Genomic DNA, 27,882 nt, shown 5'->3' with positions numbered 1-27,882 from the left:
ATTATCATACGACAGCCGATTAAAATTGCGGCCGTGCTCGCGTTCAACATCAATTTCAAGCTAATTACATGCATTTTCGTGTCTAGGAGCGACCGGGACAGTGGAAAAATCGGTCGCTACGTGCTCGACCACTGCACTGCTCGAGATCGGTCTACCAACGTTCCTTACCGGATAGATCAGTGTTTCCCAACCGTGATAGACGAACGTTGTTGTGCCAATCACATACATTCTACGTTGGATCATGATCGAACGACTGAACCGACAGCTATGAGAACTTATCATTCGCAAATTTTAATGGATTTGAAACTTTACATTGTCCAAAGGTAGAACCGGTGAAACGAGTACCTTTTTTATTACCATTTTTACTCTTTGTAAACTTGGAACTATTTATTCAAAAAATGGTGTACTTTAAAGAAATAAATTTCACTCACCGAAACGGCGCGAACGTCTGACTACCAACCCCGGAAGGCAGCTCCTTCGTACCTCTTCCAGTCTTCAGCTCGCAACCTCGCAGCTTCTTTCGAAAACTATGCTTCGCGCGAATCCATGGAACGCTGAAAGATATCCTGGGAAAATTTGATCGGTATTTCTTATCGTACGACACATCTGGAATTTTCTCTTCGCTCCTCCCCGCTGATATAACCAAACTATTAGCCTCTTTAATTTTACTTTCACAGTGGACTTCTCTGTTTATAATTACTCCCTGTCTTCGATCCATCTTTCTTTCCTTCGATTCTGTCTTTTCATTACTATTTTCGTTAACATCGATGGCCTTTTTGCTATTCACAGCCACAACTTTTGTCTCACTTTTGCAATCTGGATTGCATAGATCCTCGTGAAACTTTTCTTCGCGCTCAGTCACCTTTTGCGAAGTATCTTCTTCGTTGGAAAAAGAAGTGTTGGAGATGAAACACTTTCTCTTCTCCAGCACGAAGTCGATCGCCGTGGAGAAGATATCTCTTTCAGAATTCGACACGGACGATTTCGACAGTTCCAAGCGTGGCACCGACACTTCGCCACTCACGGTGGTGTCGGGATCTTCTCGCATTGAGCTAATGTCGTCCAAGTTGTACTCGATTTTATCCTCGGTATCGTTGTAATTCCCCGTTTTGGACGATCTGTCGCTTCGAGAGAAGTCGGCCACGATCTCCTTCTTTCGTTTAGAGGTCGAAACGCTTGAAGAATTTCGAAGCGTGAACTCGTGCAGATTCGTAGCGACATCCTCCAGCTCGGCCACGCGTTTCTGAAGAGCAGCGATTCGACGGTCTTGCGCTTGCAGCAGGTACAAGGCTTTCTGGGCTCGTTGTTCCTCGTTCAACGCGTTCCTGAAATAATTGCAACGCTGTGATTTCGAACATTCTGTTCCTCTACAAGTCTGCAAATTCAATTAACAATTTCTTTGCACTCTGTTTCCAAACAACAATCGCTCGTCTACCGATCCGCAAAAGCTGTTATCGACATTCAACGTATATAATCTTTGCCGGAACAAGATTCATCCAACGTTCGAAATAAAAAGCAGCGATAGTTTAATCGGTGGTGAATAAAATCGGTCGAGGGGTGATCCGTGGTCAGGATTAAAGCGTAGAGCGGGAGCTTTTTACAAGAGTAGCGTCAATTAATATCCTACGAGGCCATTATTAACGTTCGTGGAAAGCGTCGGCGATGCTGTGCGGCGGCGAGTTCCCGACGACTTAAAGTGCTTAAGGAAACCGAAATAAATTACGCCACGGAGAGAGGTGCATATTTAATTCGAGCAATTAATGCCGTCTTGTAAAACACGCCGCTGGGGTGGCTGTTGCCTGTAGTCCTCCCTCTTTCCTGGCAGTAATGAGCCCGATAAATCAACCGGCTCTGCACTCGAAACTTCGCGGATAAACTTTCGGCTCCTGCAGTTTCTTCTTCCTTGCTACTAAACCGTGTTATTCCCGGTAGCGTTGGCAAAGTGGCTTTCGTTCCTGATAAATGCCCACGAATACTGTCATAAATGCCACTAGTACTGCCCTATCCCTATCTATTACTTCTCTCCACGGTCTTCTATATTTTACTACGCGTTATCTCGCAGCTACACATACACAGTCTCGCGAAGGTATTCGAAAATCTGCAGATACTTTTTACGAATATGTTGCGTGTGTTGTTGAAGACGTATGAAATTTCGTTAACAGTGTTGTGAGTTTGGATTATCACGATTGTATCGATCAAGTTTGAAATAAATTGAAGACATTAGGTCGTCTGCAAAGTTTCTTTCGTTTTATAAGGAAATAATGGATTCACAACATTTTTTATATTATTTTATCGAATTACGTATGATCCATTTTGTTCTATCAAGATAAACATCACAACGTTTGACAGATTAGGTTTCATGTTTGTATAAAGACGTGTCTGTAAAAGAAAGACACTTTTCGGACAACCTGAGGCATATGTATAGGTAATTCTGAAGCATGAAAACAATTAGTCTGATTAAGCGATCTCCGCTGTCTCTAACTCTAAGAGACAATTTCCAGGTTTATTTCGCCAATGAATCTTCTCTCACCTTTTTGGATGCATCGCGCGATCCCGAGGTATCGGAATTAATAACGACCTCGTTCGAAGCTAATCGGCTATTTAATACAGCACTTTCTATGAAATCTAATTAAGAGGGGCCATCGGTTGGTAATCGCGTGCCACAAATCACCACGTCGCCCCCGCGGCTGAAAGACGCTGTTGTATCGCGCGAATTCTCGTCCCGTAATCCCGAGGCTTGTCTGCCCGCCCTCACGGATCTCCATGGCGATTAATTAGGCATAAAAATCTGGTCGTTTGCGAGAAAAAAAATGCCGCAGATTGCTCCACTTAATCCCCGGGCAGCCGCCTTCTGCGCTGGGGATGACGCCTCCTGACGTTCCGCTGGAAATTCATTAAAGCGATATCCCATTTATTCCGAACGACCCCTCCCACCCCGCTGCCAACCCTCTAACCGACCGAAATAACAAACGTCTAATCCGTTAATCAAATCGCCGTCGACCCTCGGAATTGCTCTTCCCTTCATTTTTCCCTTTTTTTCTTTCCATTGTTTCACGAAGACAGTAATAGTAGGAATATACCATTTTTGAAGATCCGATCGTGATCTTTTTTTTTTTTAATCTTATTATAATTTTATTATACATATTGATTTCTATACCTACCGATCGGTACAGTTTCACATCGACGAATAAATTATCGCAGCGTTTTAAAAATTAAAAAAGGATGAACAACATCACGAAGAAACTGCCAGATTAGCCCACATTAAACAGATTAAGAAATACGTTGCTCGAAAGAAAAAACACCTCTTGAAATTTGTAACGACCGCTAAGAGCGAGCAAACTATAAGGCGTTTAACCGAAGCGCGAGTTATCCCAAAGACTCGGTCCGGCAGTTAATGGGACGGGTACAAAAGGAAGCCGTTTCCGTAGCTACGAGCTCGTAATATGGCTTATTAAAATTACACGGCCGCCGGTAGAGGATGGTCCGGGTCTCGACCGCATCCCGTCTAGGGACAGACCGCGACAGAGCCAAGACAGCTCGTGATCAGGGGCGGCCGGCACCGAGTCCCCGAGTCCATTCCACGGGATGATGTTGCTTTACACTAGAATCCATCCAATGACTCAACCACCGAGGATTCCTCTTCGTCGACCGCGAGGAGACGACCTTCCCGGTCGCCTCGTTGTCCTGGATTAATGTTATTGCCTTCCAGACTATGCTTTTCCCCGTGAAACTTGACATCCGTTTTCGATAGAAACGACAGTATACTTTGTAAGAAATCGGAGGTTTGGAAAAAGGAATTATACCGCTCTTTTCGTTTTCTTAAACGTAATTAAGATTTGGACAAAATTTTGACGAATCGAAGATGAAGTCCGACCTACCTTTGGTCGTTGTTGAAGAAATTAGACTGACCATACGAAACTTGCGAAGAGTAGTTGACTTGGTCGTGACCTTTAACTGCGACACTGACATGTGATTTAATGTGATTTAATCGCAGGAATACTAACAGCTTTGCGAAATTGCACGGGGAATAGGGTTTCAAGGGTAGTTTGGATAGTTGGTGGCTGGAATATTGAACGGGGTGACAGTAGACGGTTTTAGGGATGGAGATTGGTGAACCTTACGAGAATAGGGGTGATTTTGTCGATGAGTAAGGGGTAAATGAAAGTTTAGTTACACAACGAAAGACGAGTTTAGGGAGCCAGTGAATTTCTCGTCTCCCAGAAATATGTGGAATATTATTATTGCTATAAAAATCTCCAATTGCATACTATATATTATACATACTCGTACAATAAAACATCAATCGTGTGTTTAGAAAGCTGCGATTTTCTCCGTAACTTCTATCGGTATATGTATGTTTTCGATAATGACAATGATCACTTTGCAACGATATTCTACAACAAACTACCACATTTCATGCTAATTTTCGAATAAATTTTCAAGAAGATATAACGGTACGTAACGAGCGTATCATTACACACATCGTTTTACGTGGATAAAAGACAAAGTTGCATTTAAACGCACCCTGCTGTATCATTTAACGTTATCCTATGTCGAAAACTAAAGAAAAACGACATAACCTGCCCCAATTATATGTCACCTGTGTCTTCGCAATCAAGAAGCTATCATCAGTTCGACGTGCGTGTGCTTAGCATCCTTGAATTGCTCCTATTTATCGACAATTGACAAACCAACACGACTAAAAACACGATTCTAATCGCTCGCTATCACAGGTATGATGTCCATAAATTTGCCCATTTCACGGGAAATGCGGCCGGAACGAATAAATCACGGCGCGGTCGCGTCTTTTTGTTCGGCGGATAAAGAGTGACTCTCTAATAAAACCGGTTCGCCAATTTTTTCCCGGCGTTTAATTCGTTTCCTGGTTACGGTTCATAAAATGCCACCGCAGACATAAACGATTCCCTTTTTCCTTTCCTTTTTCCTTCTTGTCGTTTCGAACGAGAGCTCTTCGCGGCGTCGCAGCGGTTAAAGGATCTACGATGAATTTATTAAGGGATGGAAAATTTATTCCTAAATTTTCGCTACGATTTTATTTTTCCTACACTTGTACAGCTTTACCTAACAAGTTTACTGCTAGACGAAGTTTAAGAAGTGGCCGAACGCTTCAACTTATTAAATACTTTACGGTGTATTTGATATTTTACATCGCCACCGCGTCTATAATTAGAAGTATCGCGTATACTTTATGAATATTTACGATCGTTTATTTAATTGAAACACTGCAATTAATTGCGATATCGTCGGTGCGTTTGTACGACCGATTGCAATGCTCCTGTAACGCTGCACGCTATTATTATTTCAATATTGTGTCATAAAATATTTTTATTTCGTCTCTGTGGATCCATAAAATTAGCCACAGCGTGTCATGGCGATTCGTGTGATTCGACGAATCGCTTGATTAAATAGCATTTCGCGGAACGCGGATGCGGCACGCCGATACCGGAAGAAAAATCGCCGCTACGACATCCGCGCGCGTACCATTGCCAGGCCACCGATATTAATTACGATAATTGCCTGCGAGATGATAAATGATCGGTCGTGGCAGGCATCTATTGAACTGGCCACCGTTCCTGTTACAGCGCGCGACAACGATCTTCGGTCGTGCCGTAATTAAAGTCGGCTAATGAAGAGTCCAGCTGGCGGATCGCGAGCCGATCGAAAACTCCTTCTGATTTTAATACGTCCTTGGCTTCGTTCGATTATCGACCGGCTGCGTGACATTATTTATCGATGATCATCGTAACCCGCCGCGTTGAATAATATCGCTTCACCGCCGATTTACGATTGTGTCATTGCTTGTGCAAGTACTAAACGCGATCGCCTCTGATAAAGCGGTATCATATCGTAAATTTGAATCGATGAGTTATTCGATCTTCGAGAAGCGCACTTCGTGGTTGTATGGTTAAAGAAGCGAAGTACTAATTACTTCGATTGGTTCTTGCACTTTATCGTCCGTGGGAATAGGTTTGGGCCACCTTGTTGTAGGTATTGGTCTATGTAACCAGTCTACCATATTTTTAGGTAACTTTATTTCCACGAAATGACTTCTCCTCGACCAACTTAAATTCATATGTGATGTTTTCTATTTCGGAAACACGTTATTTTTTAACGCGAGTCAGGAAACATTCGCATGAGACAATTTCTACAGGGAAACAAGTGAAGCAAATTTTTTCATCATCCCATGACTATCTTTTTCCACTGCCTCGATTCGTCCGAACGTCTAGTCGTATCCATGCTTATTGGAGAGACTGAAACGACGAGTTCCGATAGCTAGAACGTCCTTCCTTGGTTGAAAATAAAAGCGTGTCGAAAAGCGGCCGTTCCATTAGTCGTTCGCCGTGAACCGATGTCGATCCCAGGCAGAAGAACTGTCCGGTCGCGGTGAGTCGGCTAATCTTCCGATTCACACGAGGCAAGGACGTGGAACGGCCTCTTGAAAGGTACCCCGAGACAGCGACGCGGATCATCCTTCTTGCCACCGCATTTACAATCGTTAGCGAGCCTCCTCGGGAATCGTTTAGCGTAATTACGCCTCTTGTCACGCCGCGGCGCGGCCGACGACCGATGCCTGACCGCCTTATTTTTTGATACGCCACGCCATCTACTTGATGGATATGGATACTGGATGGCCGGTGATCTTCTGCGACGAATTACGGGCGACCCTCCAGTCAAACGATTAACGCTTTGATACTTTTGTGTCCGACTTTTATGTCGACTCGGAGCTGCTCCGTTGAAAAATGTCCGGAAAAAACGGTGGTTTTTCTATAAAATGAAAAAAATGGTGCAGCTGATTCTTACGGAACATTCGGAGATTGGTTTGAGCAAGTTAAAGACGTTTTATCGCGGAAAGTTGAGAGTACGCATTTGCGTAGAAATGTGATTTTTCTGAAAAACGAGGGAGACGAAAAAAGCGATGTTGATCTGATGATTCCAGAAGATTATTCTAATCTAAGAAAATGGAATTTTGATACAAATAATTGCATCGTTCAAAAGATATTCCACTAGCTGTTTTATTACGAATGTTTTCGAGTCCTCATCTTCGCGCGTTTCCTACAATTCCCTTGGTACGTAGCCGATTTCTTCCAACGATCGTAAACACGAATTGCAACGAGAACAATCGGATGCCTCCGACCATCGTGCATCACGCTATAACATACCGGACATAATCGTCGGTTAATTCGTTGACCAGCGGACAAAGGACGTGTCCGAGATCGATACAAAGTCACTGTTTCGCAATGGCGCGACGAAAACCGATCCCTCGCCTGGCCGATTTTACCCTGCCGTTTTTGCCATTGGCTTTTAAGTTCGCTGCGATTTCTTTTCGCCATGTCGCAGACGGCTATTATGCGGCTGATAATAGCGGTTGGCAAGTTAAATACAGCGGGGACGCGTTTTTGTGTGAAGCCGGCGAGAAACTTCTTACGAATGGTGATATCGCGCGAAGATGGAGAGACTCGAAGGGACGTGGTCGAGTTTTTTCGAGCGTTCTGGATATTGGTAACTCATAGAGGAATGTACGAATGATCAGAATGGGAAAAATATAATTCTGAAAAACTGACGGAAGCTCTACAACCTATCGGAACAATCGAACGAGATAATTACTTGGAAGTTGAACGTCCTACGAAGACCCCAGAGGATGTCTATCGTTGGCGAGGTTGGCGTGCGAGCGTATTAAACGGACAGATCAAACGACAAGACAAGAAGACTCCTCCGACTACGAGAAGGAGTATCATCGATCGACGTGTATTTCATCGGCGGTAATTACATAACGTCACCGGGATAGAAAGTATCGAGAGAGCCTGTTCTTTCTTCCCTAGAGAGAGTATGAGGGAAGAGGAGGGCCGGTCCCAGTCCCGGTCGACCCGTTCCTTTTACAGGGCTGCCCCCTTAACGATCTCTCGCGCGATACCGCCTAATGACTAGCGCGCCCGCTCGCGCTCACGCGGCCATCTTCCCGTGTCCCGATACGGCATTCGAAGAAAAGCACCGAGCATCCGTCAGAGACTTCTCTGTGCCAGAAATCGAGCTGCAAGTCACGCCGAGAGAAGGGTGAGAGAAGAGCTTCCGAGATCGCTGCCATATACACTTCGTTCGTGTGTTTGCCCTTTTCTCTTCCTTTATCGAACAGCAGTCCTGGCTCTCTTCTTTCCATCTCACGACGGCGTCGTGCCACCTCGAGCGGCTGCTTCTTTTAGGCCATCACTACCGAAGAAGCGCCGAGGAATCCACCTTATTGACAGGTTCACGGCTCCCGAAGATATTCTTCTGCTAAGGTATACGCGGCACGTATTTCCTTTCTTCGTAGCGTGGTTTCCTTCGCTACCGACTCGCGACCCACCACCTCCTACCCTGCCATTGAACCTCGAAATAGAAGGCTGAAAGGGTTCGCCGGATGACTGAGTCTATTTTTGAGATCGGTTAACCGAGTTGGGTCGTTCGAGAGATTAATGGATCTTTGAGAAATCGGTTTGGTTTGGACTTGCTGAAAGATTGGTCGAAAAGGTTGGAGTAAGTTGTTTGAAAATGAGTGACACTCAACGCCTTCTTCACCTCAAGCCACATTTTCGTCGCTGGTGCGTCTACGCGAGTACATATCTTGGAATATTTCCAGCAAATGTCAACGTTATCGATCCCTAACAAATCCTAAGATGCGATAAATTACAAGCAATCTTTACCGTAGACTCTAGACTGCCATGGACCGCCGACTGTCCACTCGATCCATAAACAGTCAATTGCTATCGACTTTCATATTCGATATAATCGACGATCGAACGCGACTAACCGACTCAACACGTGCCTGGAACAAGCCGCGGCCGTACATCCTACGTGACCAGACGTGGAAGGAGCCGCGACGGATGAGAACCCGAACGACGACACCGAAGAACGAAGAAGCGGAAACGGTCTACCGGAGAAGAGAGGGTATACGGCTGGCCATTAACACCTCTCGGACAAATCACTCGATTTTCTCGGACGATTTTCCCGCAGCACGTCCGGCAAATAAGAAAACACGATGTATCACCCGTGGGACACGGACGAAGGCGAAGGGCGGAGAGGGAGGTGGTTTACTGCTTGCCGGTAATGACGAAACAGATGGCCTCCTGCGGGACAAGGAAGCACGGCAAAGGAGTTGTACGTGTGTCCCGCAGGAAGAGGGGTCAGACTCGAGGAAGCTTGATGAAGTGCCGCCATTATCGGTACAGGACAAAACCCACTTCTGCCTGGACGTTCAGCGACTTTATTACCCGCGAACACACGCTTCCATCGGTCCTATACCATGGCCCGAACTGTCATTCTCCGCTTGAACTACGAGCTTAACGAGCTTACCCACTATCAAGCCCTCCGCTTCCAGACAACATCGCAAACATCGCTACTGCTCGAATCCCTATACGTCTTCGGTACCTTCCTTCTCTTTGTGTTTCAAGCAAGTTAGAAATCGTCTGGTGGAAAATCTTGGTTACGCCATTTCGAACTTATAACAAATGTTAGCCCTTTGCACTTCGAATTTTATTTCAATTTCGTTACCAGCAGCTCCCAACGCTTTAGGTGTTTTATTTGAAATTTATTTCAACCAAAAAATAAGACAATTTAAATAAACAAAGGAAGAAAAAAATTCACTTAAATACTTTATTCACACTATTGTTGTATTTTGTCATTTTTACGTGTATGATATATCTTGAAACAATTTCCAGGATGCAATCCTGCTTTTCTTTCGCACGTTTCGCAAAAAAAGGTGGACATGTCGAATGAGACTCGACAAAGGAGCTCCTGAGATAAAAATTGATATCGAGTCACACATAGGAGTGCAAAGGGTCAAAGGTGGTTCCACTGAATGTCTATGAACTTATTAACATAAGGAATAATCGATTGTTCAGATACTTTGAGATGTCCTTGAAATAACGAACCGTCGATCGCTGCGTGTCGCTGCATCGACGAGCATCGCTAGTCGATGTTCCGATTTAAGGTCTCTCTATATTCTTATATCTATGTCAAGGTCCGATAAACCGTTGCACGCTCTCATCCTTGTCCAATACATTAACCGCGTAATTATTCGCGGAACCAGTTGCGCGTAATTGCACCATAGGAAATAACCATCGAACGTCTGCCGAATGCAAAGTATTAATTCCAGTGAAAATGTCAATAATCCTCGATACTCTGCAGTTCGTAATTTATGCTATCTGAGGTGATGCGGCTAATTTATCGCGCGAAATTGCAGATGACCTAGGTAGAAGTTACTCGATGTCGACGTACGTGGAATACGTAAGTATCGCGGCCGCTTGCACCGATGATCAACCGTATGGACATTTCTTCCCTCTTCGATCAACGGGTCAAGTAGTCACCTGGAATTTTGCGCCCTTGCAAGGCTGCACGTTGTGAAAAGAATGTAGAAACAAAAATCAACTGAAGAAAAGATATTACAACGATCGTACGACGAGAAATTCGCAAGGTGACAAGTACGTAAAAATCGAGATGACTTGGCATGGCAGCTAAATAGATCTAATTCAGCTGGTACACGGTAGTTTTTGCGACTAAATAATCACGCGGCAAACTTGTTGGTATTCGCTTCAATTAGTCACGCGATATTAAGCTGCTGGATGGAAGCGAGGAGCTTCTTTTCAACGGCTATGGAACGCTCGCACCAACTTATCAGTCATGTAACGAACATTTTACCTAGCTGGTTATGTGGCGGAACAGCCTGTTTGACCGCTTTCGAATCGATTATAGCATTTTCTAAATCTAAATTGACGCATAAATCCATTTTTGCCATGGGAAAATGTTCCTACTTGACACGTCCATGCCATCGCGTATACGCCATTGGCTAGTTAACGTTTCAAAGGGGAAAAATAAATTTCAAGGAGAACCGAATTCTCGATCCAATTGGCCGCGATATCGTTTTCATTTCACTTCGTATCGAGCACACGTTGCTTTCTCGAGTAACGAGTAATTAACGAGCTGGCACGAAGACACTGAGAGCAGCTGCGTCAACGAAGAAGAAACAGCTTGCCGCGACCGATAACCGCACGGTACGTTAAGAAGGAAAAGGGAAACGAACCAACTTCCGTCGAGCCGTTTCAAATTTATTGCTCTACTCTACCTAGTTCGACGGAACGCCGCCAACAGCAAGGTCTCCCTCAGATAATTACGTAATCAGAATTGTATTCGACTCGTTATTGCCCCATAAGTAGGCCTTAATTTATACGCGGCGCGCACTTATAATATTCCGTCGGCGAGTCTCATTACGACTTTCTCTGTTCGTCGAGGCGCGCGGCGTGTTCCCGCGTGCGCGATTTATCGCATTGCCGCCCGAATGAAATCCATTACAGATGGATATACGATCGTGTTTGTATGAGTATATAGGCAGAAATATAAACGCGAATCACCGTTTCGCGATGTTCCCCTGACGCGGCTATGCAGCGATGGGCGCAAGTAGCTCACGCGTAACTTTGGACATACTGCGTTTAAATGATTTGTAAGTATTAGCTCATTTCGTAAGTAATGCAGTTCCTCTTCAGATGTATATCAAATTATATTATACTATATCGTATTAAGAGCATGAATTAAATGTTGCATAGGGAGGGATCGTTTAAAAGTAAATTCTAGCAGTTTTAATGAGAACTTAACTTCTATATATTTTAGATAGAAATATATCTTAGATATACATATTCAGTTTAGTTTACATCGTATATTAGGTTGTCCGAAAAGTTTCTTTCGTTTTATAAGCAAATAAAGAGGCACAATGTTTTTTGTTTTATATTAGTTTATCGAATTATGCACGAACATAATAATAGAGATAGAACGAAATGGATCATACCTAATTCAATAAAACAATATAAAACAGAAATTGTTCATCTATTATCACCTCATGAAACGAAAGAAACTTTTCGGACAACCTAATATATATACCTGTCCGTCTAATTTTGGTACTATAATCGAAGCTTACTATAGTTACAGATTACAATTGTCAGGAAGATGGAAGTAGGTAAGTAAAAAACATACAACATATCGTCACATTCTGAAGCATTTTCAGAAGCGTAGAAATGGAGAAGGTTGCCGGATCTTATGGGCATTAATTCTCAGGCTCGAACGAGAGAAACGGATCGGATCGGACCGTTAAGGGTTAAATGTAGATCGATTGGTGTCCGCCACTCACCGTTATCCGTCAGCCAAATAAAACAGGATCACCAAGCGCGGAGAGAAAGAGACAGAGGGGCAAACGAGAGGCTACTAAATTGGATCGAAGGCGCGTGGCGCACATGCCCGGTCGTGCATAACCACCGGGGCAAAAAGTATCCGCGATCTTGTACGAACGTCCGCAAAGTATCATTCGTTCCTGCATCACCGAGGACGTCGTAGCTTGCGGTTGACTCGTACGCTCAACGATTTTATTCGATTTCTGTGTAAACGAGAACGTTCCGATTTCGAAACGCTATTGCCGCGCGATTTAACGTACGTGAGTTTTAGTCGATGTTTATGAGAAGATCGTAAGTAAATCGTAAACCGTTCCCGCATATATAAATATCTTTTTCCGATCTTATGTTTCAGTCAAAAGTCTACCTACATCGCCGCAGTCGAAAGCGAATTTTTCCATCAACGTCGTCGTAAAACGGAGTCTACAGACGCTGGAGATGGGAAAGCAACCGTCGCCAGGGTAAAAGACAACGATCACGGAGAATTCCGACACGGAGACAGGCATGAGGCTTGCGTCCAGGTTCGCGTGTAACGAGCAACAACAAACGAGATCGTCGCACCGAAAAACTTTATGAACGGTTTATGAGCGCAATAATCCGCTCGCGAGTAACACAATACAGGCTAATTATAGAGGACGAGGTCCAGGCTGGCCGACAGGCATTAACGTACGCGTTAAACTCACGGCCACGACAGCCTGGGTGGCTTCCCTATTTTCGTCTTTTTTTCCTTCGTTTCTTCCACCTCTCTTTTTCTCTTCCTCTCTGTCCCACCGACGGTTACCTCGCACTTTGATCATCGGCGACGCTAATGCGTCTCTGTTATTTCAGTCCTTATCCCTGTCAGCTAGATCCCGGCGAAACGCGCGGCACCAACTTTTTCGATTCGTGTAAACCGATCTCGAACGTCGCGCACCGAGAAACGACCTATTACCGAACGAAAATTCACCTCTGATGACAGAATTTTATCATTTTATGGACTCGTCACGCGAGACTCGCTGTGGCGTCTATTTAACACCGATCTTGCGACGATTCGCAAGCTGGAAAAAGTTACTGTTTTCTTAGAGAAGATGACTTTTCGCGGTTCTTTCTGATGGACGTGACGCGTTATTTCTCAACGATGCTCGTGCGCCATATATTATTTCGTACAAGTCGATCCTCCGCTTTTCGAATTAATGGACGACGAGTAAATTGCGCGATTTTCGTTAAAACTTCTTTTGGTTGATCGTTTAACCCTCAACTTTAACCGAGACACGGACTGGGAAATTTAATTACGATATCGCGAAATGATATTGCTCGGTCTCGCACGCATGCGAGCGAATGGCAATAGCTGGTAATTGATACATCCAGCCGGGCATTAATTATTCCCGAGCGAAACGAATCTGCTGTTCCAAGACAGAAACGACCAATCCGGTACTTTTATAACTCGTGATATGCGTGTTCGAACACGGTAAAACGGTCAAAGTACATATAACATTTTGTTTCTATTGCTCGTCTTCGTTCGTCGCTTTTCATTTTGTGCAGCTTTCGAGGTGAGGGAGAGATCGATTGGAGAGGGGTAGGCAGGTTGCAAGTTGCCTGGCAAAAAATGAAAACGATTTGCGGTCGGCATTACGGTTGAAATCGAGTTTCGAGCCGAGTTTTTCTCGGAACCTCCTTCGTTCGACCGCAAATCGCTTCAATTTTTCCGCGTCGCGCGATGCGTTTCGCGAAACGAACATTAATACTCGAATCCGCCGCTGCAATCGTCTCGACCGCTATGTAAAATGGCTCTATCCAACCCTCTTGGAAAATTCCCCGAACGTTCCACAGCCGCTACGTCATTTTTCATAACGTCGTTCATTTCGATAACGTCGCATGAACGCGAGTGCAACACTATCTTCGATCAAACGTTGTTAAATAGCCTTGAATGTTGTTCCTCGATTCTTTCAAATCTGCGAAGTTTGCTCGTACAAGAGTTCCAATTAAAGAAGGGAGCGATTTTCCGACATAGGATTGAAAAATTGTATCTTCTTTCTTAAAATATCGTCTTGAAAGGAAGCGAATAAAGAACAAGTAAGTGTTCGATGCTAACTTATTAAATGCGACGAAATGGGAGACGAACGTTCGAAGGATTTAATTATAATCCAGTGGTCGGTGAAGGTAGGGACAAGGTCGAATTCTTTCGATGACCTTTGGCTTCGTGGAAGGAGCCCCGGTGATTCAATTTATTTTCGAGTTTTTCTGCGCTCCAACGTATTAACATTCGTCTCGCGGAGACGGTATCAATTACAGTGACTGATCGAGGGAGGTGGAGAAACAAAAATCCGTCCCTTCTGCCGGAGTGCTCGCTTGGTTTGCAAATCGGAGACAAGGTCGCGTAGAATATACGCTCGCGAGAAGCTTTCCTCGATACCGTGATACAGTAAGTTTATTCATCAAGCGAGATTTGTTTCTAAATCGAGTTAAAACAAAGACTCGATCCTGAAAGTAATCGACATCATAATACACGTGTATCATATATAACACACAACCACGTGAAAAAAAAGCTATGCAGCAAGTGATTAAGTTCGTACATAACAAGTTTCAGTAACACGACCAATCGCACGCAGCGAATAATGCGAACGAATGCAAACGAACTACGAAAGCGAGTAATTACTCTTTCGTGCGTAGGTTTTACGGCACGGAGAAACTTACAACTTACAACCAGTTATAAACATTACGTATTATGTATTAGAACAGACAAATGACGAATGTCAGACACAACCTTCTAAGTCAACACTACACACTCCATTATGCGATTTATACGAGGTGGAGAAGTCGGCGGATTTTCTCATAACCGATACATTCTTACGCGTGTAGTGGAGCTCTGAGTAAATGTCAATGCTGTCAGTTGATTATACAGATACGTATCTACGGATACTTAGAGATCTTTCAGCAGATATTGCGTACAAATGTTTTCAGATAACGGAATACCGAATACGTTTGTTAAAAATATCACACAATAGCGTAGGGTATTTGCAGAACCACTACCCTTTGTTCCTGTTTGCGTTATGGTATTTTGATTGATTGAATTTTAGATATATCGTTGTTTTGTATTTTTATGATAATATAGAAAGTGAATCTTTCGGAATCGTTGAATGAAAAGCGAAGGTGAAGTTATACTTTCTTCCACTCTGCGAATTACGTAATTGGTAACCAGCAAATAGCTAAATCGAACAAATAGCTCTCGTAGGTCGTGTATTTCTTAAATATTGCTCGCGTGTACTAAGTACCGGTACAAGTACTAAAGCGTAAAATTTTATATCCGTCACGTTCGTGTTGCTCGACGATAAACGTTACATCTAAGAGCATTACATTAAACCAACGCGGAATTACACGATTGTACATAACGCTAGGCACTTAAAATGGTTTTTTAAACTTTAAACGAACACCTAACAAATCTGCCTCTGACCGCGATAAGTACGAACGTCCGCGTCCTCGGAACGATAATGGAGAACGAGTCGATCGCGTGAGACAAGCGAGATTACCTCGAGTAATCGCACGTGAAGGAGCCAGCGATCCGACGTTGGAAGGCGGGTCGTCGGTGAAACTACAAAAACCATCACCCTTGTCGTGGGTGACGGGGCGATTTCGACGACCCTCGTTTTGTAAACTAGGCGCGAGGGAATTTCCAGCTAAAAAGCGGGTGATTAATGATCCTCTTGCCTCTAAAAAGGTCGTCGCGTCCCTCCGGCTGTCCCCCTGCCTCTTCCGCCGTGACCGTGCCAGTTCCTTAGGGCTGCCAGGACTAGTAATTGATTCCGGATTACTTGTCGCCGACAAGAAACACGACCATCGCGAGATCACTCTTGACATCGCGTCACGGTGTAATCTGTACGCGTTCCCCGTCACGCACAGGAATTATTCCACATCGGACACTCCTTTGCTCTGCGTCTTCCTATCTCTGTATAGCGTTTTATGTGGAGATTATCTCGAATCGAGATGTAATTTTTGATGATACGGTTCTTTTGCAAGGTTTGTTAACCCGCCGCAAGACAGGACGAGCTACCTTCTTCTTGCGGAATTAGGTAGATATATTTAGAGGGTGTTGCACCTAAAAATGTCGCCAGGAAGTTTCAGCATTTTCTTCGAAGCGTACGAAGATTGTGGTGATCTGTATCTCGAAGAGAGCGTGTAATCCGAGTCGTAAAGGAGAAATAGTCTAAATCGTCTAACATCTATTCGACTTCCCTCGCAGCATCCATCCACCTGCACCAAATCCAAGCAACAAGCACGATCGCGCAAAAACGTGAATATGTTGGCGCGATCAACAGCTCGTCACGTTCAACTGGTCTTCCACTTCCTGCCTCGCGATGTCATTAAAAGCATCGTGAATATTTCACGTTGCAATGCTAGACGACTTACCCTGCACACCACGCTCCCCTTATTACACACGCCATACTCATTTCAGCGAAGATAGAATCAAAAAGAAGGCTCGGTCACGCTTCACGCTCGTGTCAAATCGCAAACGTGAACGAATCGTGGATAGCTCGGGACAAGAAGCGCGCGTTCCATGGCGCGACGCGCGCTGGCAAGAAGAAACGAAGACGAAGATGCGAACGCGCGACTCGCGAGAGCCGCGACTACTTACATTGTATCGTAGCAAAAACAGCCGAGAGGATCGACCGTTAGCCTGATCGCCGAGGTGGTTTTTCGTGGGGCCAGGAAACGGTTCGAGGTGACGAGGGTAATATTTCAAAGCTCGTTGAGTGCTCGGGCGAGGAGCGTGCACGCGGAATGCCGGCAGTAATTTGAACAAACGTACGACAACGTCTCATTTGTCAGGCGCGTGTGACGCGACCGACACCGGGGCCCTAACGCGCCAGAAATACCGCCGATGGACACTTTTTCTCCCCTTCCACGATCGTTGCTTCTCTCCTTCGTTCCATCCTGCTGTCTCGTGGTTCGCGCGCTCGAGGAATTCGATTGTAATGAGCTTCGCGATGTCAAAGGGTTCTTGTCCCCCTCCTGGAACTAGTCGCGATCACACGACGGTAGGATGATTGAACGACCAGGGACTTTATTCTGGGTAACTATCCTAAAGGTCGTATCTACGAACTCACGTATCCACGTGTTCATACAGAAATCCGTTTATTTGCACGAAAGTTTAGGTAATGCTCGATCAAACGATTTTCTGCTCGTTGACTCTAATTACGACTAGACCGCAGACTTTTACGCAAATTCATATTTTCAGGGGTATAATTAAAAAAGGTAGAGTCTTGGTAGGAAGATTATCTGCTGTTAAGTACTACAGAAAGCACTACACTGTGTATGTTGTACGTATTTTCTCATATTACGTGCGTTCTGCAATTTTAACGGACCTAACTTTCATGCGAAATCTCGATGTTCCATTCGCTCTATCAATAAAGCAAAAATCTTCAGCGTTATAAAAAACCTTCAAACTATCCCCAGCAACGTCCCGAACGTTCATCACAAAGTATCGAGAGTTCTCGCTCGCAAAGCGGGTCGACTCCAAGAGTAAACTCGATATTGACCCGATGGCGTACAGTCAAAGCGTCCAGCCAGAATTTTTACTTTGAAATCGCGCTGGTACATAACGGATAGGCGAGCGTGTTCGCGATGAGAGGCAGATTGGCCGGTGTTTGCGATGAGCAAACGCTGCTAATTAAAATCCCTTCTCGGTCGGTAATCAACGAATGCCTTTAGGCTACGAGCGTGGTCAACGATCCTCGACCCTTCAACCCCTTTTTCTCGAGAAACCAAAGAATCAACTGAACTCGATCGGCCTCGCAGAACTACATAGATACATTCTTCTCTTACCTGAAGATGCAGCTCTCGATCTTCCTCGCGAGGCTCCTTGGTGAACATTCCGCGGGGCTGCGCGAGTGAGGTTCGTCGGGCATCGTCTGCAAACAGAGATTGCGAAATTGGAAATATCTTTTCATTTGTTCGTTTAGTAATTAACGCGTTACAAGAAAGAGTTACGTTGATGGCGATGATAAAAGGAAAGCTGTCAGTAATGTGCCTAGAACTTGTTTGACGAATATTTTTAAGTTTTCTAGTATACGGTTAACCTTTTGATACCTCCACGAGTTCCTATCATTGTTATCAAAGAAAAATCAGAGAGGAAATAATAAATTAACTGTTAATATACAGACAACATTCATGTGTAGAGTCCTACTGTTATTTCAGTGACGAGCGTTGGAGAGAAAGCATGTTCGACATAATTTTTCGTGTCCCACATGATGTTTGGCAAGTCGCGTCGCCGGTCGCCTCATAAATTATCTCGAAGGAACGAGGGTAGAAGACGAGCTACATGGTATTCGCTTTATTTTAGAGCAATGATATAGCATATGGTTTCGGAAAGCTGAACACTCGTCATCCACTTCCGTGTGATGTACTTACGAGCGAACCTTATTTTTCGTGGGTAACATAGTTATGGTCTGGCGCCTAAGCAGACAGATCGCTAACTTCCGAGGCGTTAACCCATTCACGGATTCAAATTCCAAGTCACCCCGCCCCATCAAGTTTTTGTCACGGTTCTTTTGCGATTCAAAGATTCAACAATTTTAGATTTTAAGGATCGAAACATGAAGAAATTTGAAAATTCGAGCATTCCGAAATTTAAAAATTCAAATATTCGCTGTACTATTCTCGAACGGGTACGTAAATCCAAACACGTGCTACATTTAAAGGGTAAAAATTCTGCTAAACAATCCTCCTGAAAGAAAATCTCTCGATACCAACGATAAATTCGTATCTCAGACGAACGAATAAGAAGAGAAGTTAAAGCTTGAGAGAAGCTAAACTTTGCCCGATGAAATTCCGATCAACCGCAGCTAGGAACGTAGGTAGCATCTGCGCGACAAGGATCGCTTGAAACCCGGCACCCCGAAAATTTTTACCTCTAAGCAAGCAGCGTGCTCGAGATGATATCTTGGCTCGATGCATCCATCCCTGAGGTTGTAGGAAAGAGTTGGCCGGAGCAAGGCTATTAATAATCGTCGTGTAGAAGGCGCGTGCTGCCGGCGACGGTCGTGTGTCGCATAACGGGTGGCGCGGAACGTTTGTTTGCTCGCGGTGGCCACCGGGTTGACAAACAGCGCCGGAGGAACCGGACCACGGCGAACGTGAGGGCGTAGAAGAAGGGAGAGCGCGGTGTTTTCACGCCGGATGAAAATAGGGCTCGACGATCCGACCGAGGCAGATTTATCGGGCCTTAATGGGCTGGAGTCTCGTAAAAACCGCTCTGCAACCGAGACTTTGTCAACGACTTTGTCAAAGTTATGTCAACAGAGGCACGCTGCCAACAGCTGGCGTTATTTCGACGCTCGACGACGACTTGTTTATAGGCACGACACTGGGGGGACTCTTGCGCGCCTCCGCAGCGAACGACCATTCGGGGAACGAGCCTTTCGTTCGAACGCCTTTGGAGAACAATTTGTTTATCGGTCTGCGGATAAAAGAAGCTTACAATACGACAGAGGGATGGAGCTCGATATAGCTAAATTTAAGTGACCGACTTCCTTCGGGTTGGCTGGGTTATCGCTTCGTCTTTAGTGGCAAATTCTCTAGGCGTTTTTGGTTTGAAAGTACGAAGCGAAGTATAAGCGTCTTAGGTCATTTACTCTTCCTTGGAGTAATGAATTTTCTAGATCTTTTTGTTGAGAAATACGAGGTGGAGTATAAAGAGGGGTAATTGAAATATGTGTGTCGAATACGTATGTTAAAATCTGAAGCGGAACTGTTAATCACGGTTCACGGGCCTCTAATAATTTTCCGGTATAATGCAATTTGGTGGCGCGGACGAGCGGTGAACAAGCAACAGCGAACCGAGGCAGAGGGAAGTCTGAGACACGATCAGCTTATTCCACTCTGCTGGACGGCCAAGTAACATTGATGTGATTAAGCCCCATCGCAAATTATGCCATTACACGTTAGATAAACGTCTGTTTGACTTTGCCTCTTGGCACTGTTCCGCCGCCGATGTACTTAATACCGATTTAAACACGTGTACGAACCACCGCACGAGCTTGCGACACGTTATCGTCGAACTTCCTCTTTCAAAACAGCCTGCTTGTTTGCAGAAGCTGGACTTTCTGCGTGGGTTCCTTTGTGCGATGCCTTTACGTTACCTTTTGAAATATGTTACGACCCGTTTCGCCAGCAAAATCGCTTCTCTGAACTAGATCAGAAAGTTTTTGTGTTATTGTTGCTTCAGCGGTCTTCCTGTATTTCCATATTTTCAATGATATTCTATATTTATCAGGTTCTTCAGTTTTAGTATTAAAAAACTCGTTTACGTTACAAAAAGTTACATTTCCAATCAACGATGAAACAAGGATATTTATTCTTTGGAAAAATTTCGATGATTTTTCTATTTACGCTTTTGCTAATTTAATTATACCGAGAGTCACATTTTGTCGAAGTGATTGATCAAGTGGAGCTTGGAACGTCGAAAGACCACATAAACCAACGCTATCAAACATCTTTTCATTTTCTTCGGCTTGTGATATAATAACCGTATTGGCAGTTTCTGTAGACGAGAACAACGTATACGCGAAACGATAATTACTTAGAGTTTTTTGGCCGAGGGGACGGACGGTGGGTTTAATCAAAGCCAGGACGCTCCATCATCGGCAATTCGATTACGATCGAACGTTCGTCACGAGTACGATTAATTCTCGCGAGTGGTCGGTTGCGTGGAGAGATGAGAACAAAGTTATTGCGTTCTCCTGTGCGTTAACGAGAAAACGATTTCGACCAGTGTGCGATGGAAACTTCGATGGAATCGTCATCCACCCACATCGCGTTCTGTTTTGTCCTTAGGACGAGCGAAAATTCAGTCGGAAAGAAAATCGAGGAAGTGATTAATACAGCTATACCGTAGAAATGTGATATTACAAAAAATTAGTGACAATGTAGGAAAATCACTATCTTCTTGGAACGAAAGTTGAGCAATTTGAATTATTACATAGAAAATAAAATCTGAAAGTTCGTTATATAATACCTGGCCTAACCACTCAATCGTATTAAAGATTCTTTCTTAGAACAGAAAACTAGTTAACTAAGTATTATAATTCTACAGCCTCGATGCGAAACGAAAATTTCTTCTTGGCTTCAAAATTTCATAATTGACATAGTTTCTTATCGCACTCAACAGTTTCAACGAAACAACGCTTCCAATCTTCTTCCTGCTCCCTTATCTTCTCGTGCTTTCGGTTCAGGTACGAGTTAAGCAACCCCTCGATACTCCTCGACAGCGACACCGTTGTCCCTCCATAAATCGTCCTGCGCTACCCTCGAAGAATCATGGGAAACGACAGCGGCTCGTGGTGTCACTAGCGCGAGAATCCCCATTCTCCCCATTTCCCCAAAAAACCCCGTCGTTTTCGTGCCTTCGTCGAATTAGTCGGGGCATTTAGCAGACCGCTTCTTCTCGTCTCCTCTCATCGTTCGCGCGTATCTCACGCTAAACTTCGACGCGAGAACAGGCAACGATCGCTGATTTGGCCAATTTAGATGAAAACGGCATTTGATCTGCGGTTTTGTCTAATCCATTCGTCTCTTAGTATTTTCTTTTCTTTTTTTTAATGATCGCGAAGAGTAAATTATAGTTTGTCAGGCGTAGAAATGAAAAGTTAAGTAGTTAATGAATGTAACGACAGTTAATGAATTCTTCGATATTTAGCACTTTTCGTGACGCACCGTGTATTTCAAATACACGACAGGTGAGTGAATTTGAAAGTTTATAAGTCACATGAGATATCGTGTACGTAGATACGAAATTATCGAAAGCGATTTCGTAAGAAGAGAAGCGAAACTTATTAACAAGATGAAAGATAGCAGTGTTTGCTTTTAAATAAGTTGTCCAAACAATTTGATACGATTATCGAAAGGAGCAAAGGAGGGATGAAATTATAACGCGAATTGCTCGCTAAAACGGTATATTGAAATTACAATTTATCGCCTGAACGCGTTTTCAACTTTCGCTATGCACACCAACGCGTGCGATTTCATGCTCGATCGTCCGAACAGCATTGAAACAATTAATTTAATCTGTACGTTTATTACACATAACATGCCGTGAACGCGTAATGTGTTCTTTAAACTTCGATGCGCCATAGAGAGGAAAATTAAGTTTACCTATTCGTTGGTTCTTTAATAAAGTATCAAACGAGCTGGCTAATAGCGCCATACACACGCTGACGGCAGAAAGAAACTTTCAGAAACTAGAGCAGTCAAGATCAATTTTAGAAAGGTCACTTGGCCAATTAGTCTCTAGAGCTAAACTTAAACTCAGTCTTCAGAAATTATTTTCGTCGCGCTTTTTCATCCATCTATATATTAAACAGAGACGGAGCTCTCAATGAAAATACATGCTTCGCCGCTAATCGTTTCGACAAATAACTCTGAACAAAGTACTTTTGAACTATATGTTATTATTTATCGCCATGCTATTATACTTAGATACGAAATTAGTCCAAGACACGAAAGTGTTGATCTTGGAACACTTTGCTAAAAGAATATAACACATTAGCCGATAGCGTGTGTGATCTTATCGAACATTAAACACGCCTCTGGATCGTTAGTGATCGTAGCTCGCGGAATTTTTAAATTGTTACTTAAAATATTTTTAATCTCTCAGCGATACAAAACCCGTAAAAATCGGAGAAAGTCAGGAGTCATTTATCAATCACCCGTCTCACCCTCGGTAGGCTCCTTGAAGCATATCACGGCTCAGACAGAAACAATGCTGTTCGGTTCACGAGTGACGTTTCGATCGAACGGTCCCGCATGGGGGTGGTCGGAGGCCGCGATGTGGCGCAAATCCACGGATCGACGACGTGTCAACGCGTCGGACGATTCTCCCCGCGGAGGTTTGCGCGCCGAAGCCTGTGGTTGACGTCGATTAATCACGCGGCGGCCCGGCTGCGTGCTGCGGGCAACGACGTGCCGGTGACTTGCAACATAGCCCGCCGCCTATCATATTAACGGGTAATTGAAAGATATCCGGCCAGAAAGCGGCACCGTGATTTTTTGTGATGTCACTACGAGCACCGCGCCGCTGGAACGCTGCGCCGAATGATCGCGGGGTGACTTGCACCCGTTTGCTCTGAGACGTGTCGTACCCGGTCCTCGAGATCACTCGCCAAGATGGTTTTTATTTTACGGATAGTTTGCCTCTTGACTCATTTGAAGAAAGTTGAAGAACGAAATCGTGAGACTTGTCACAGATCGGAAACTCGTTCGACGAATTGAACACAGCTAGCACGAAATTATACGAGAACTATACGAGACTATAACAACTATACGAGAAGTTTCATACGCGCTTCAAAATCAAAGGCTCGCGTGGAACGAGAAACACGAAGAATCTATCGCTCCGTTTCACTTAACCAAATATTTACAAATCACAGGGACGATTAACTCCATGACACGATCGCATCTCGAACGTCGTACGTATTAATAATTTAGAATGCGTCTTGTACGTTAATAAGTCAATATTTTGACTTTTTGATAAAGATGCGTGTAGAAGACCGAGACATCGCAAATAAAGCCGGTTTCGCGTTATTAATAATAACCAGGCGATTTCGGTAGGTCGCCTTCGGCGTTTGAGTTGGCTTCGCCTCGTGACCACCTGCGTCGTTGCGAAAACATTCTTCGTCGATTTACTTTCGGGAATTCGCGTGTAAACGTTGACGTATTTAAGGGAGGCTGTAAACCATCTATTTCGGTGTCTCGCCGGGAATAATCGCATCGTCATGGATTATCGGCTAGGCATGTACTCGCTGTTCAAGTTGGATGCCGAGCTATGAGAAAGACGAGTCTATTGGGCTGTCTATATTTTCTACGCACAAAAAGCAATCGAACAATTCTAACCTCACGCGAATTTGAAGAAAAATGTGAAAGAGAAACTTGAAAAATACTATCGCGTTTCTTTCACTCATATCCAACATGTGTCTCTTAAAAATCGAAAGTTTCTTCGTTATATCGATCGAAATGACACAGACTGCAAATCTTCGATTATATGATAGATTGAATTTAAAGATCTAATACCATTATCCCAAATCGTCGAAAAACCATAAGATTGCTCCGATTTGTATCAGCATCTCTCAGATATCCAAGCATACGTCTGCCCGAATTTAAATATTTAACCGAGGAAAGGCGTGCGAGGTTGAAGCACGATGAAAATTTAATCTAATCGCGATATTCGTCCTCGCGTTGCAGGGCTGCCGGTGGTATCGGGATTGCTATCGCTGCGAGGCGGAGGCCTGGTCGTCGGGCGGATTTGCTGGATGAACGACGGTACGACAAGGAGTTATGATATCGGCGCCGATCGCCGTGCCAAGTGAAAACACGGTGGCGTGAGTAATATACAACCATAGGACGATCTTTTATAGTGCAGCCAGTCCGCGAGGGAATGATCCGCGGCCACGTCCGTAGAGATAGGATCGTCCTAACCCCCGCGCGAACCACAAGAAGAGAGGGTCAAGGAGGAGCGAACCCGGAGCAGTCAGCGGTTCTAGTCGTAAATAAAACCACGTCTGCTACCAATGCCAATCCCCTGGACCGTGTCCGGTAACTGTTGTTTGAGATGGCATAAAGTATATTGCAACCAGGTTTAAATCGAATCCTACAATTTCGAGATTCGATATTGTAGAACTTCAAAGTGTCTTATTGAAGACATTTTTCAACTCTTCAAGCACTTGTCTTCGAAATTAATTCGGATAATCCGAGTACTTTGCAAATACATAGAAACGAAGCTCGATTTTCTATTAAAAATGAAAATTTGCAATTAATACGTCTTGTATTATTTCACAATTCCAGAAACTAACTTAATCAATCGAGATATCGGTTGATTGATACAGAGAAAAAAAGAGACACAGGTGAAGCCCATTATATAGCCTCGTTACATCTGTCCATAAACATGCCAATTAAAAACTTCGGCACATCAGGCAAATTAGACAAGTTAGTAAATCTTATCGCACGGTAATTCGCTTCTTACGTCTCAATTTTACTAGATTCATTAGCCTCAATCGCTCCGAAACGCTATGTATTTCCCAACAGCTTCAAATAATAGACATCGCAGCAGGGAAATTCCTGCTGGTAACAAATCTACGTCCCAACCTTAATCTACCATGCGTCGTAGTTACTTAACCGCGTATCTCCTCGTCCAATTATCTTCTCCCTCTCTGCTTCGTAGCGTGCGCAACGAATTGTCCTAAAAATTGGATCGAACGGTACCTTCGATTCCGTTCGATTGCACAGGCACGGTCTCCCCGCGGAGATGAAAAGTTCGACTAGTTGGAAAAATCGACGAGAACGACTCGCGTCGACTGATTGCCGCGGTACGGCGCGGCGCGGCGCCGCGTCGATTCCTCCCCGAGCAGAAATCATCGCCGGTCGATCGTGCGAAACTCGTTACCCCGGAGCCGTTAACCGCGCGAATAAAGAAGCAAAGTATATCGAGAGGCGTCCTGACGAGCGAATCACGGAACGATAACGTCGCCGCTTCTGATTTCCACGTAATCATGCCACCGCCCGGGGAACGTGTACAGTATATACGCGTCACAACATCCAGCAACATGGCAATTTCCGACACGTTACGCACGCTTCCTCCTGCAGACTGGTCCGGTTCTAGCCGATTTCTGCACCCGACCAAACTTGTAAGTCACTTGAGAAACGAGCCCACCGATTTGATGTGCTTTGTTTTCTTCGCGATAGCATAGGATTTCGGTCTTTGGAAGGAAGATTGATGGAGCCGATCTTGAGAATAGTCTTGTTTGAAGTTGACGTTTGTGTGAATTTATATGGAAAATGACATATTAAATAGATTCTGATTATTATTTACCGATATTATTTATCTGATTATTTAATAATATTTATATTTCTGTAATGCAAAATATTACACACGTGTTTTATATCGATTTCTGTGAAAGTCGTTGTCTATTATTGCTTGTAATAAACCATTTAGCTCCGCTAAACAAAAATTTCATGTCCACCTTCCATCGAGACGCTATCATCTCCACCGGAAGTGAAAGCTAAAAATTCAGCCAGAACAGAAACGCTCTGGACGACGCAGCTGCCATTTTAACCTATACGTGTATCCACGGCGAACGAGTTACGCGGCACGAGTTCCCCCGGCACGAGAGAAGAGAGCAATCAGCTCGGCAATCTAGCATTATTCCTCGCCGCGTTATTGCGTTATTGGCGTGGAAGTCGAGGTCTGGAACCAAAGAGGAAGACCGATGGGCAGCGGCGGTTGCGTATACCGCGATTAGGCGGGTTACCGCGATTTGAATGATTAGATAGGCTCCGAGACGATTCGGAGATGGCTGCGTTCCCGGCGGCGAAATAACAGCCTCCAGGCAGAAGCGGGCGGATGCGTTCGTGACCGGTAGGCACGCATCTTGCGCTGCGGGTCGATAGTTCGCACGAACACGTCGACCAATTCGCTTCTTTGACTCGACCTACTGCTTTACCGAGCAAATGTGGAATTTCCAGCATATCCAAGCAGATAGATAGATAGAAAGAAGATTGGGGTTAGGTTGGTACTTTCCCCCCTCCTTTTATTTTACGACCGTACATAAGTATTATATTTTTGCCTAAAGAGCTTCTCTTTACTTTTTTCACTTAGTTACACTTGGCTACGACCACAGAAGTCTCACATTATTGTACAATTAGCCTATTCACAGTTTAAGGTATACGGAATGATTTTCTGGCTAGATAACTTAAAGGGTATGGTGAAAATTACAACTAATCGTCTAATCTAGCAAATCCCAATGTAAAATAAAGAGTATAGATCGAAACGAAGTACAAAGTTCGTGGCTTTGCGTAATTTGTCGTAATAAAGGAAATGCTGCTGTTAGTACGCATATATGATCTGTCATGAGAAATTGATTTCGCCTCAGTATTATAGCGGTATGATTGGCGACACTGCGATTGAATCAACTATATAGCAAAAGAAATCTAGCGCCATTTTTTAACCTTACTCCATCTTAGAAACATTATTTTTGCTCGATCAAGCTATACGTAACTACACAGCGTCCGATCTCGAACGATCTAGCCTATCGTTCTCAACCTTATCATGGTTCTCTACTTACCTCTCTCATCCCCGCTTGGCTCAATTCTCGACAGGTGTGTCGGGACTGGATTAACGTTCGATACGATGGCCGTTTTAGTCGATTCTCGAATCGAGAAGGCATTTAAGCGGAGCTAACCACACCATGTGTGCCAATTTCGTCGATATGGTCCCAGAATCCCTTATTGCTTTTAATCGGCCACGGGAACGAACGATATGTAATTTTAGGAAACGGGAGACTCACCTAGATGGGCTGGGAACGATCGAGAAGTGGAGTTTATCCATGCACCGAACTTGAACAAAGTTTTCGAGAATAGTAGGTTGCTGGTCGCCTCGGTTGTTTCACTGTATTTACGCGTTCCACGAAAACACTCGATATTCCGCGTTCCTTGTTCGGAACACCGGTAGGTTAGGTTTGATTTGTAAAGAAGGGACAGTGACGAGGGCCGATTAACGAGTCTTGCGAGTTTTTATCGATACGAAACGCGTCGCGAACTAAACGATTTATTCTAAAGATAATGGAAGGTCACGTGTGTTTACGTATTTTCGTTCATGATGCGTTAATGAACGTCGTCACCGAAAAAGATACGATACCAGTTTGGCGTAACCGCG

At 44.2% G+C, this 27,882-nt stretch overlaps 2 protein-coding genes across 2 annotated transcripts in view; both read right to left on the bottom strand.

The window, feature by feature from the left end:
• Window positions 1-556, bottom strand: part of LOC117213443 (kinetochore protein NDC80 homolog) — a 156,395-nt gene extending 155,839 nt beyond the window's left edge. The window contains exon 1 of the mRNA XM_033458788.1: window positions 432-556. The gene's annotated coding sequence lies outside the window, so the exon portion shown is untranslated. The remainder of the gene's footprint in view (window positions 1-431) is intronic.
• Window positions 428-27,882, bottom strand: LOC117213446. Its single transcript, XM_033458792.1, has 3 exons — window positions 27,515-27,882; window positions 18,009-18,094; window positions 428-1,325 (listed from the first exon to the last, which is right to left on the bottom strand). Exons 2-3 carry the CDS (start codon window positions 18,089-18,091, stop codon window positions 428-430), a joined length of 981 nt encoding a protein of 326 aa, XP_033314683.1. The 5' UTR covers window positions 18,092-18,094; window positions 27,515-27,882.

The sequence above is a fragment of the Bombus bifarius genome, unplaced genomic scaffold (genome assembly GCF_011952205.1).
Source record: "Bombus bifarius isolate JDL3187 unplaced genomic scaffold, Bbif_JDL3187 scf7180000009102, whole genome shotgun sequence".
NCBI classification, from domain to species: domain Eukaryota; kingdom Metazoa; phylum Arthropoda; class Insecta; order Hymenoptera; family Apidae; genus Bombus; species Bombus bifarius.
Note: the sequence above shows the minus strand (reverse complement) of the source record. Positions and strands in the feature narration are given on the sequence as shown.

What these genes read in the sequence shown, in the direction of transcription:
- LOC117213446 (XM_033458792.1), bottom strand. Translation starts at nt 18,091, where the DNA reads ATGCCCGACGAACCTCACTCGCGCAGCCCCGCGGAATGTTCACCAAGG. An exon ending in ATCGAGAGCTGCATCTTCAG is followed by an intron (nt 1,326 to 18,008) that starts GTAAGAGAAGAA and finishes CAATTATTTCAG; the next exon opens with GAACGCGTTGAACGAGGAAC.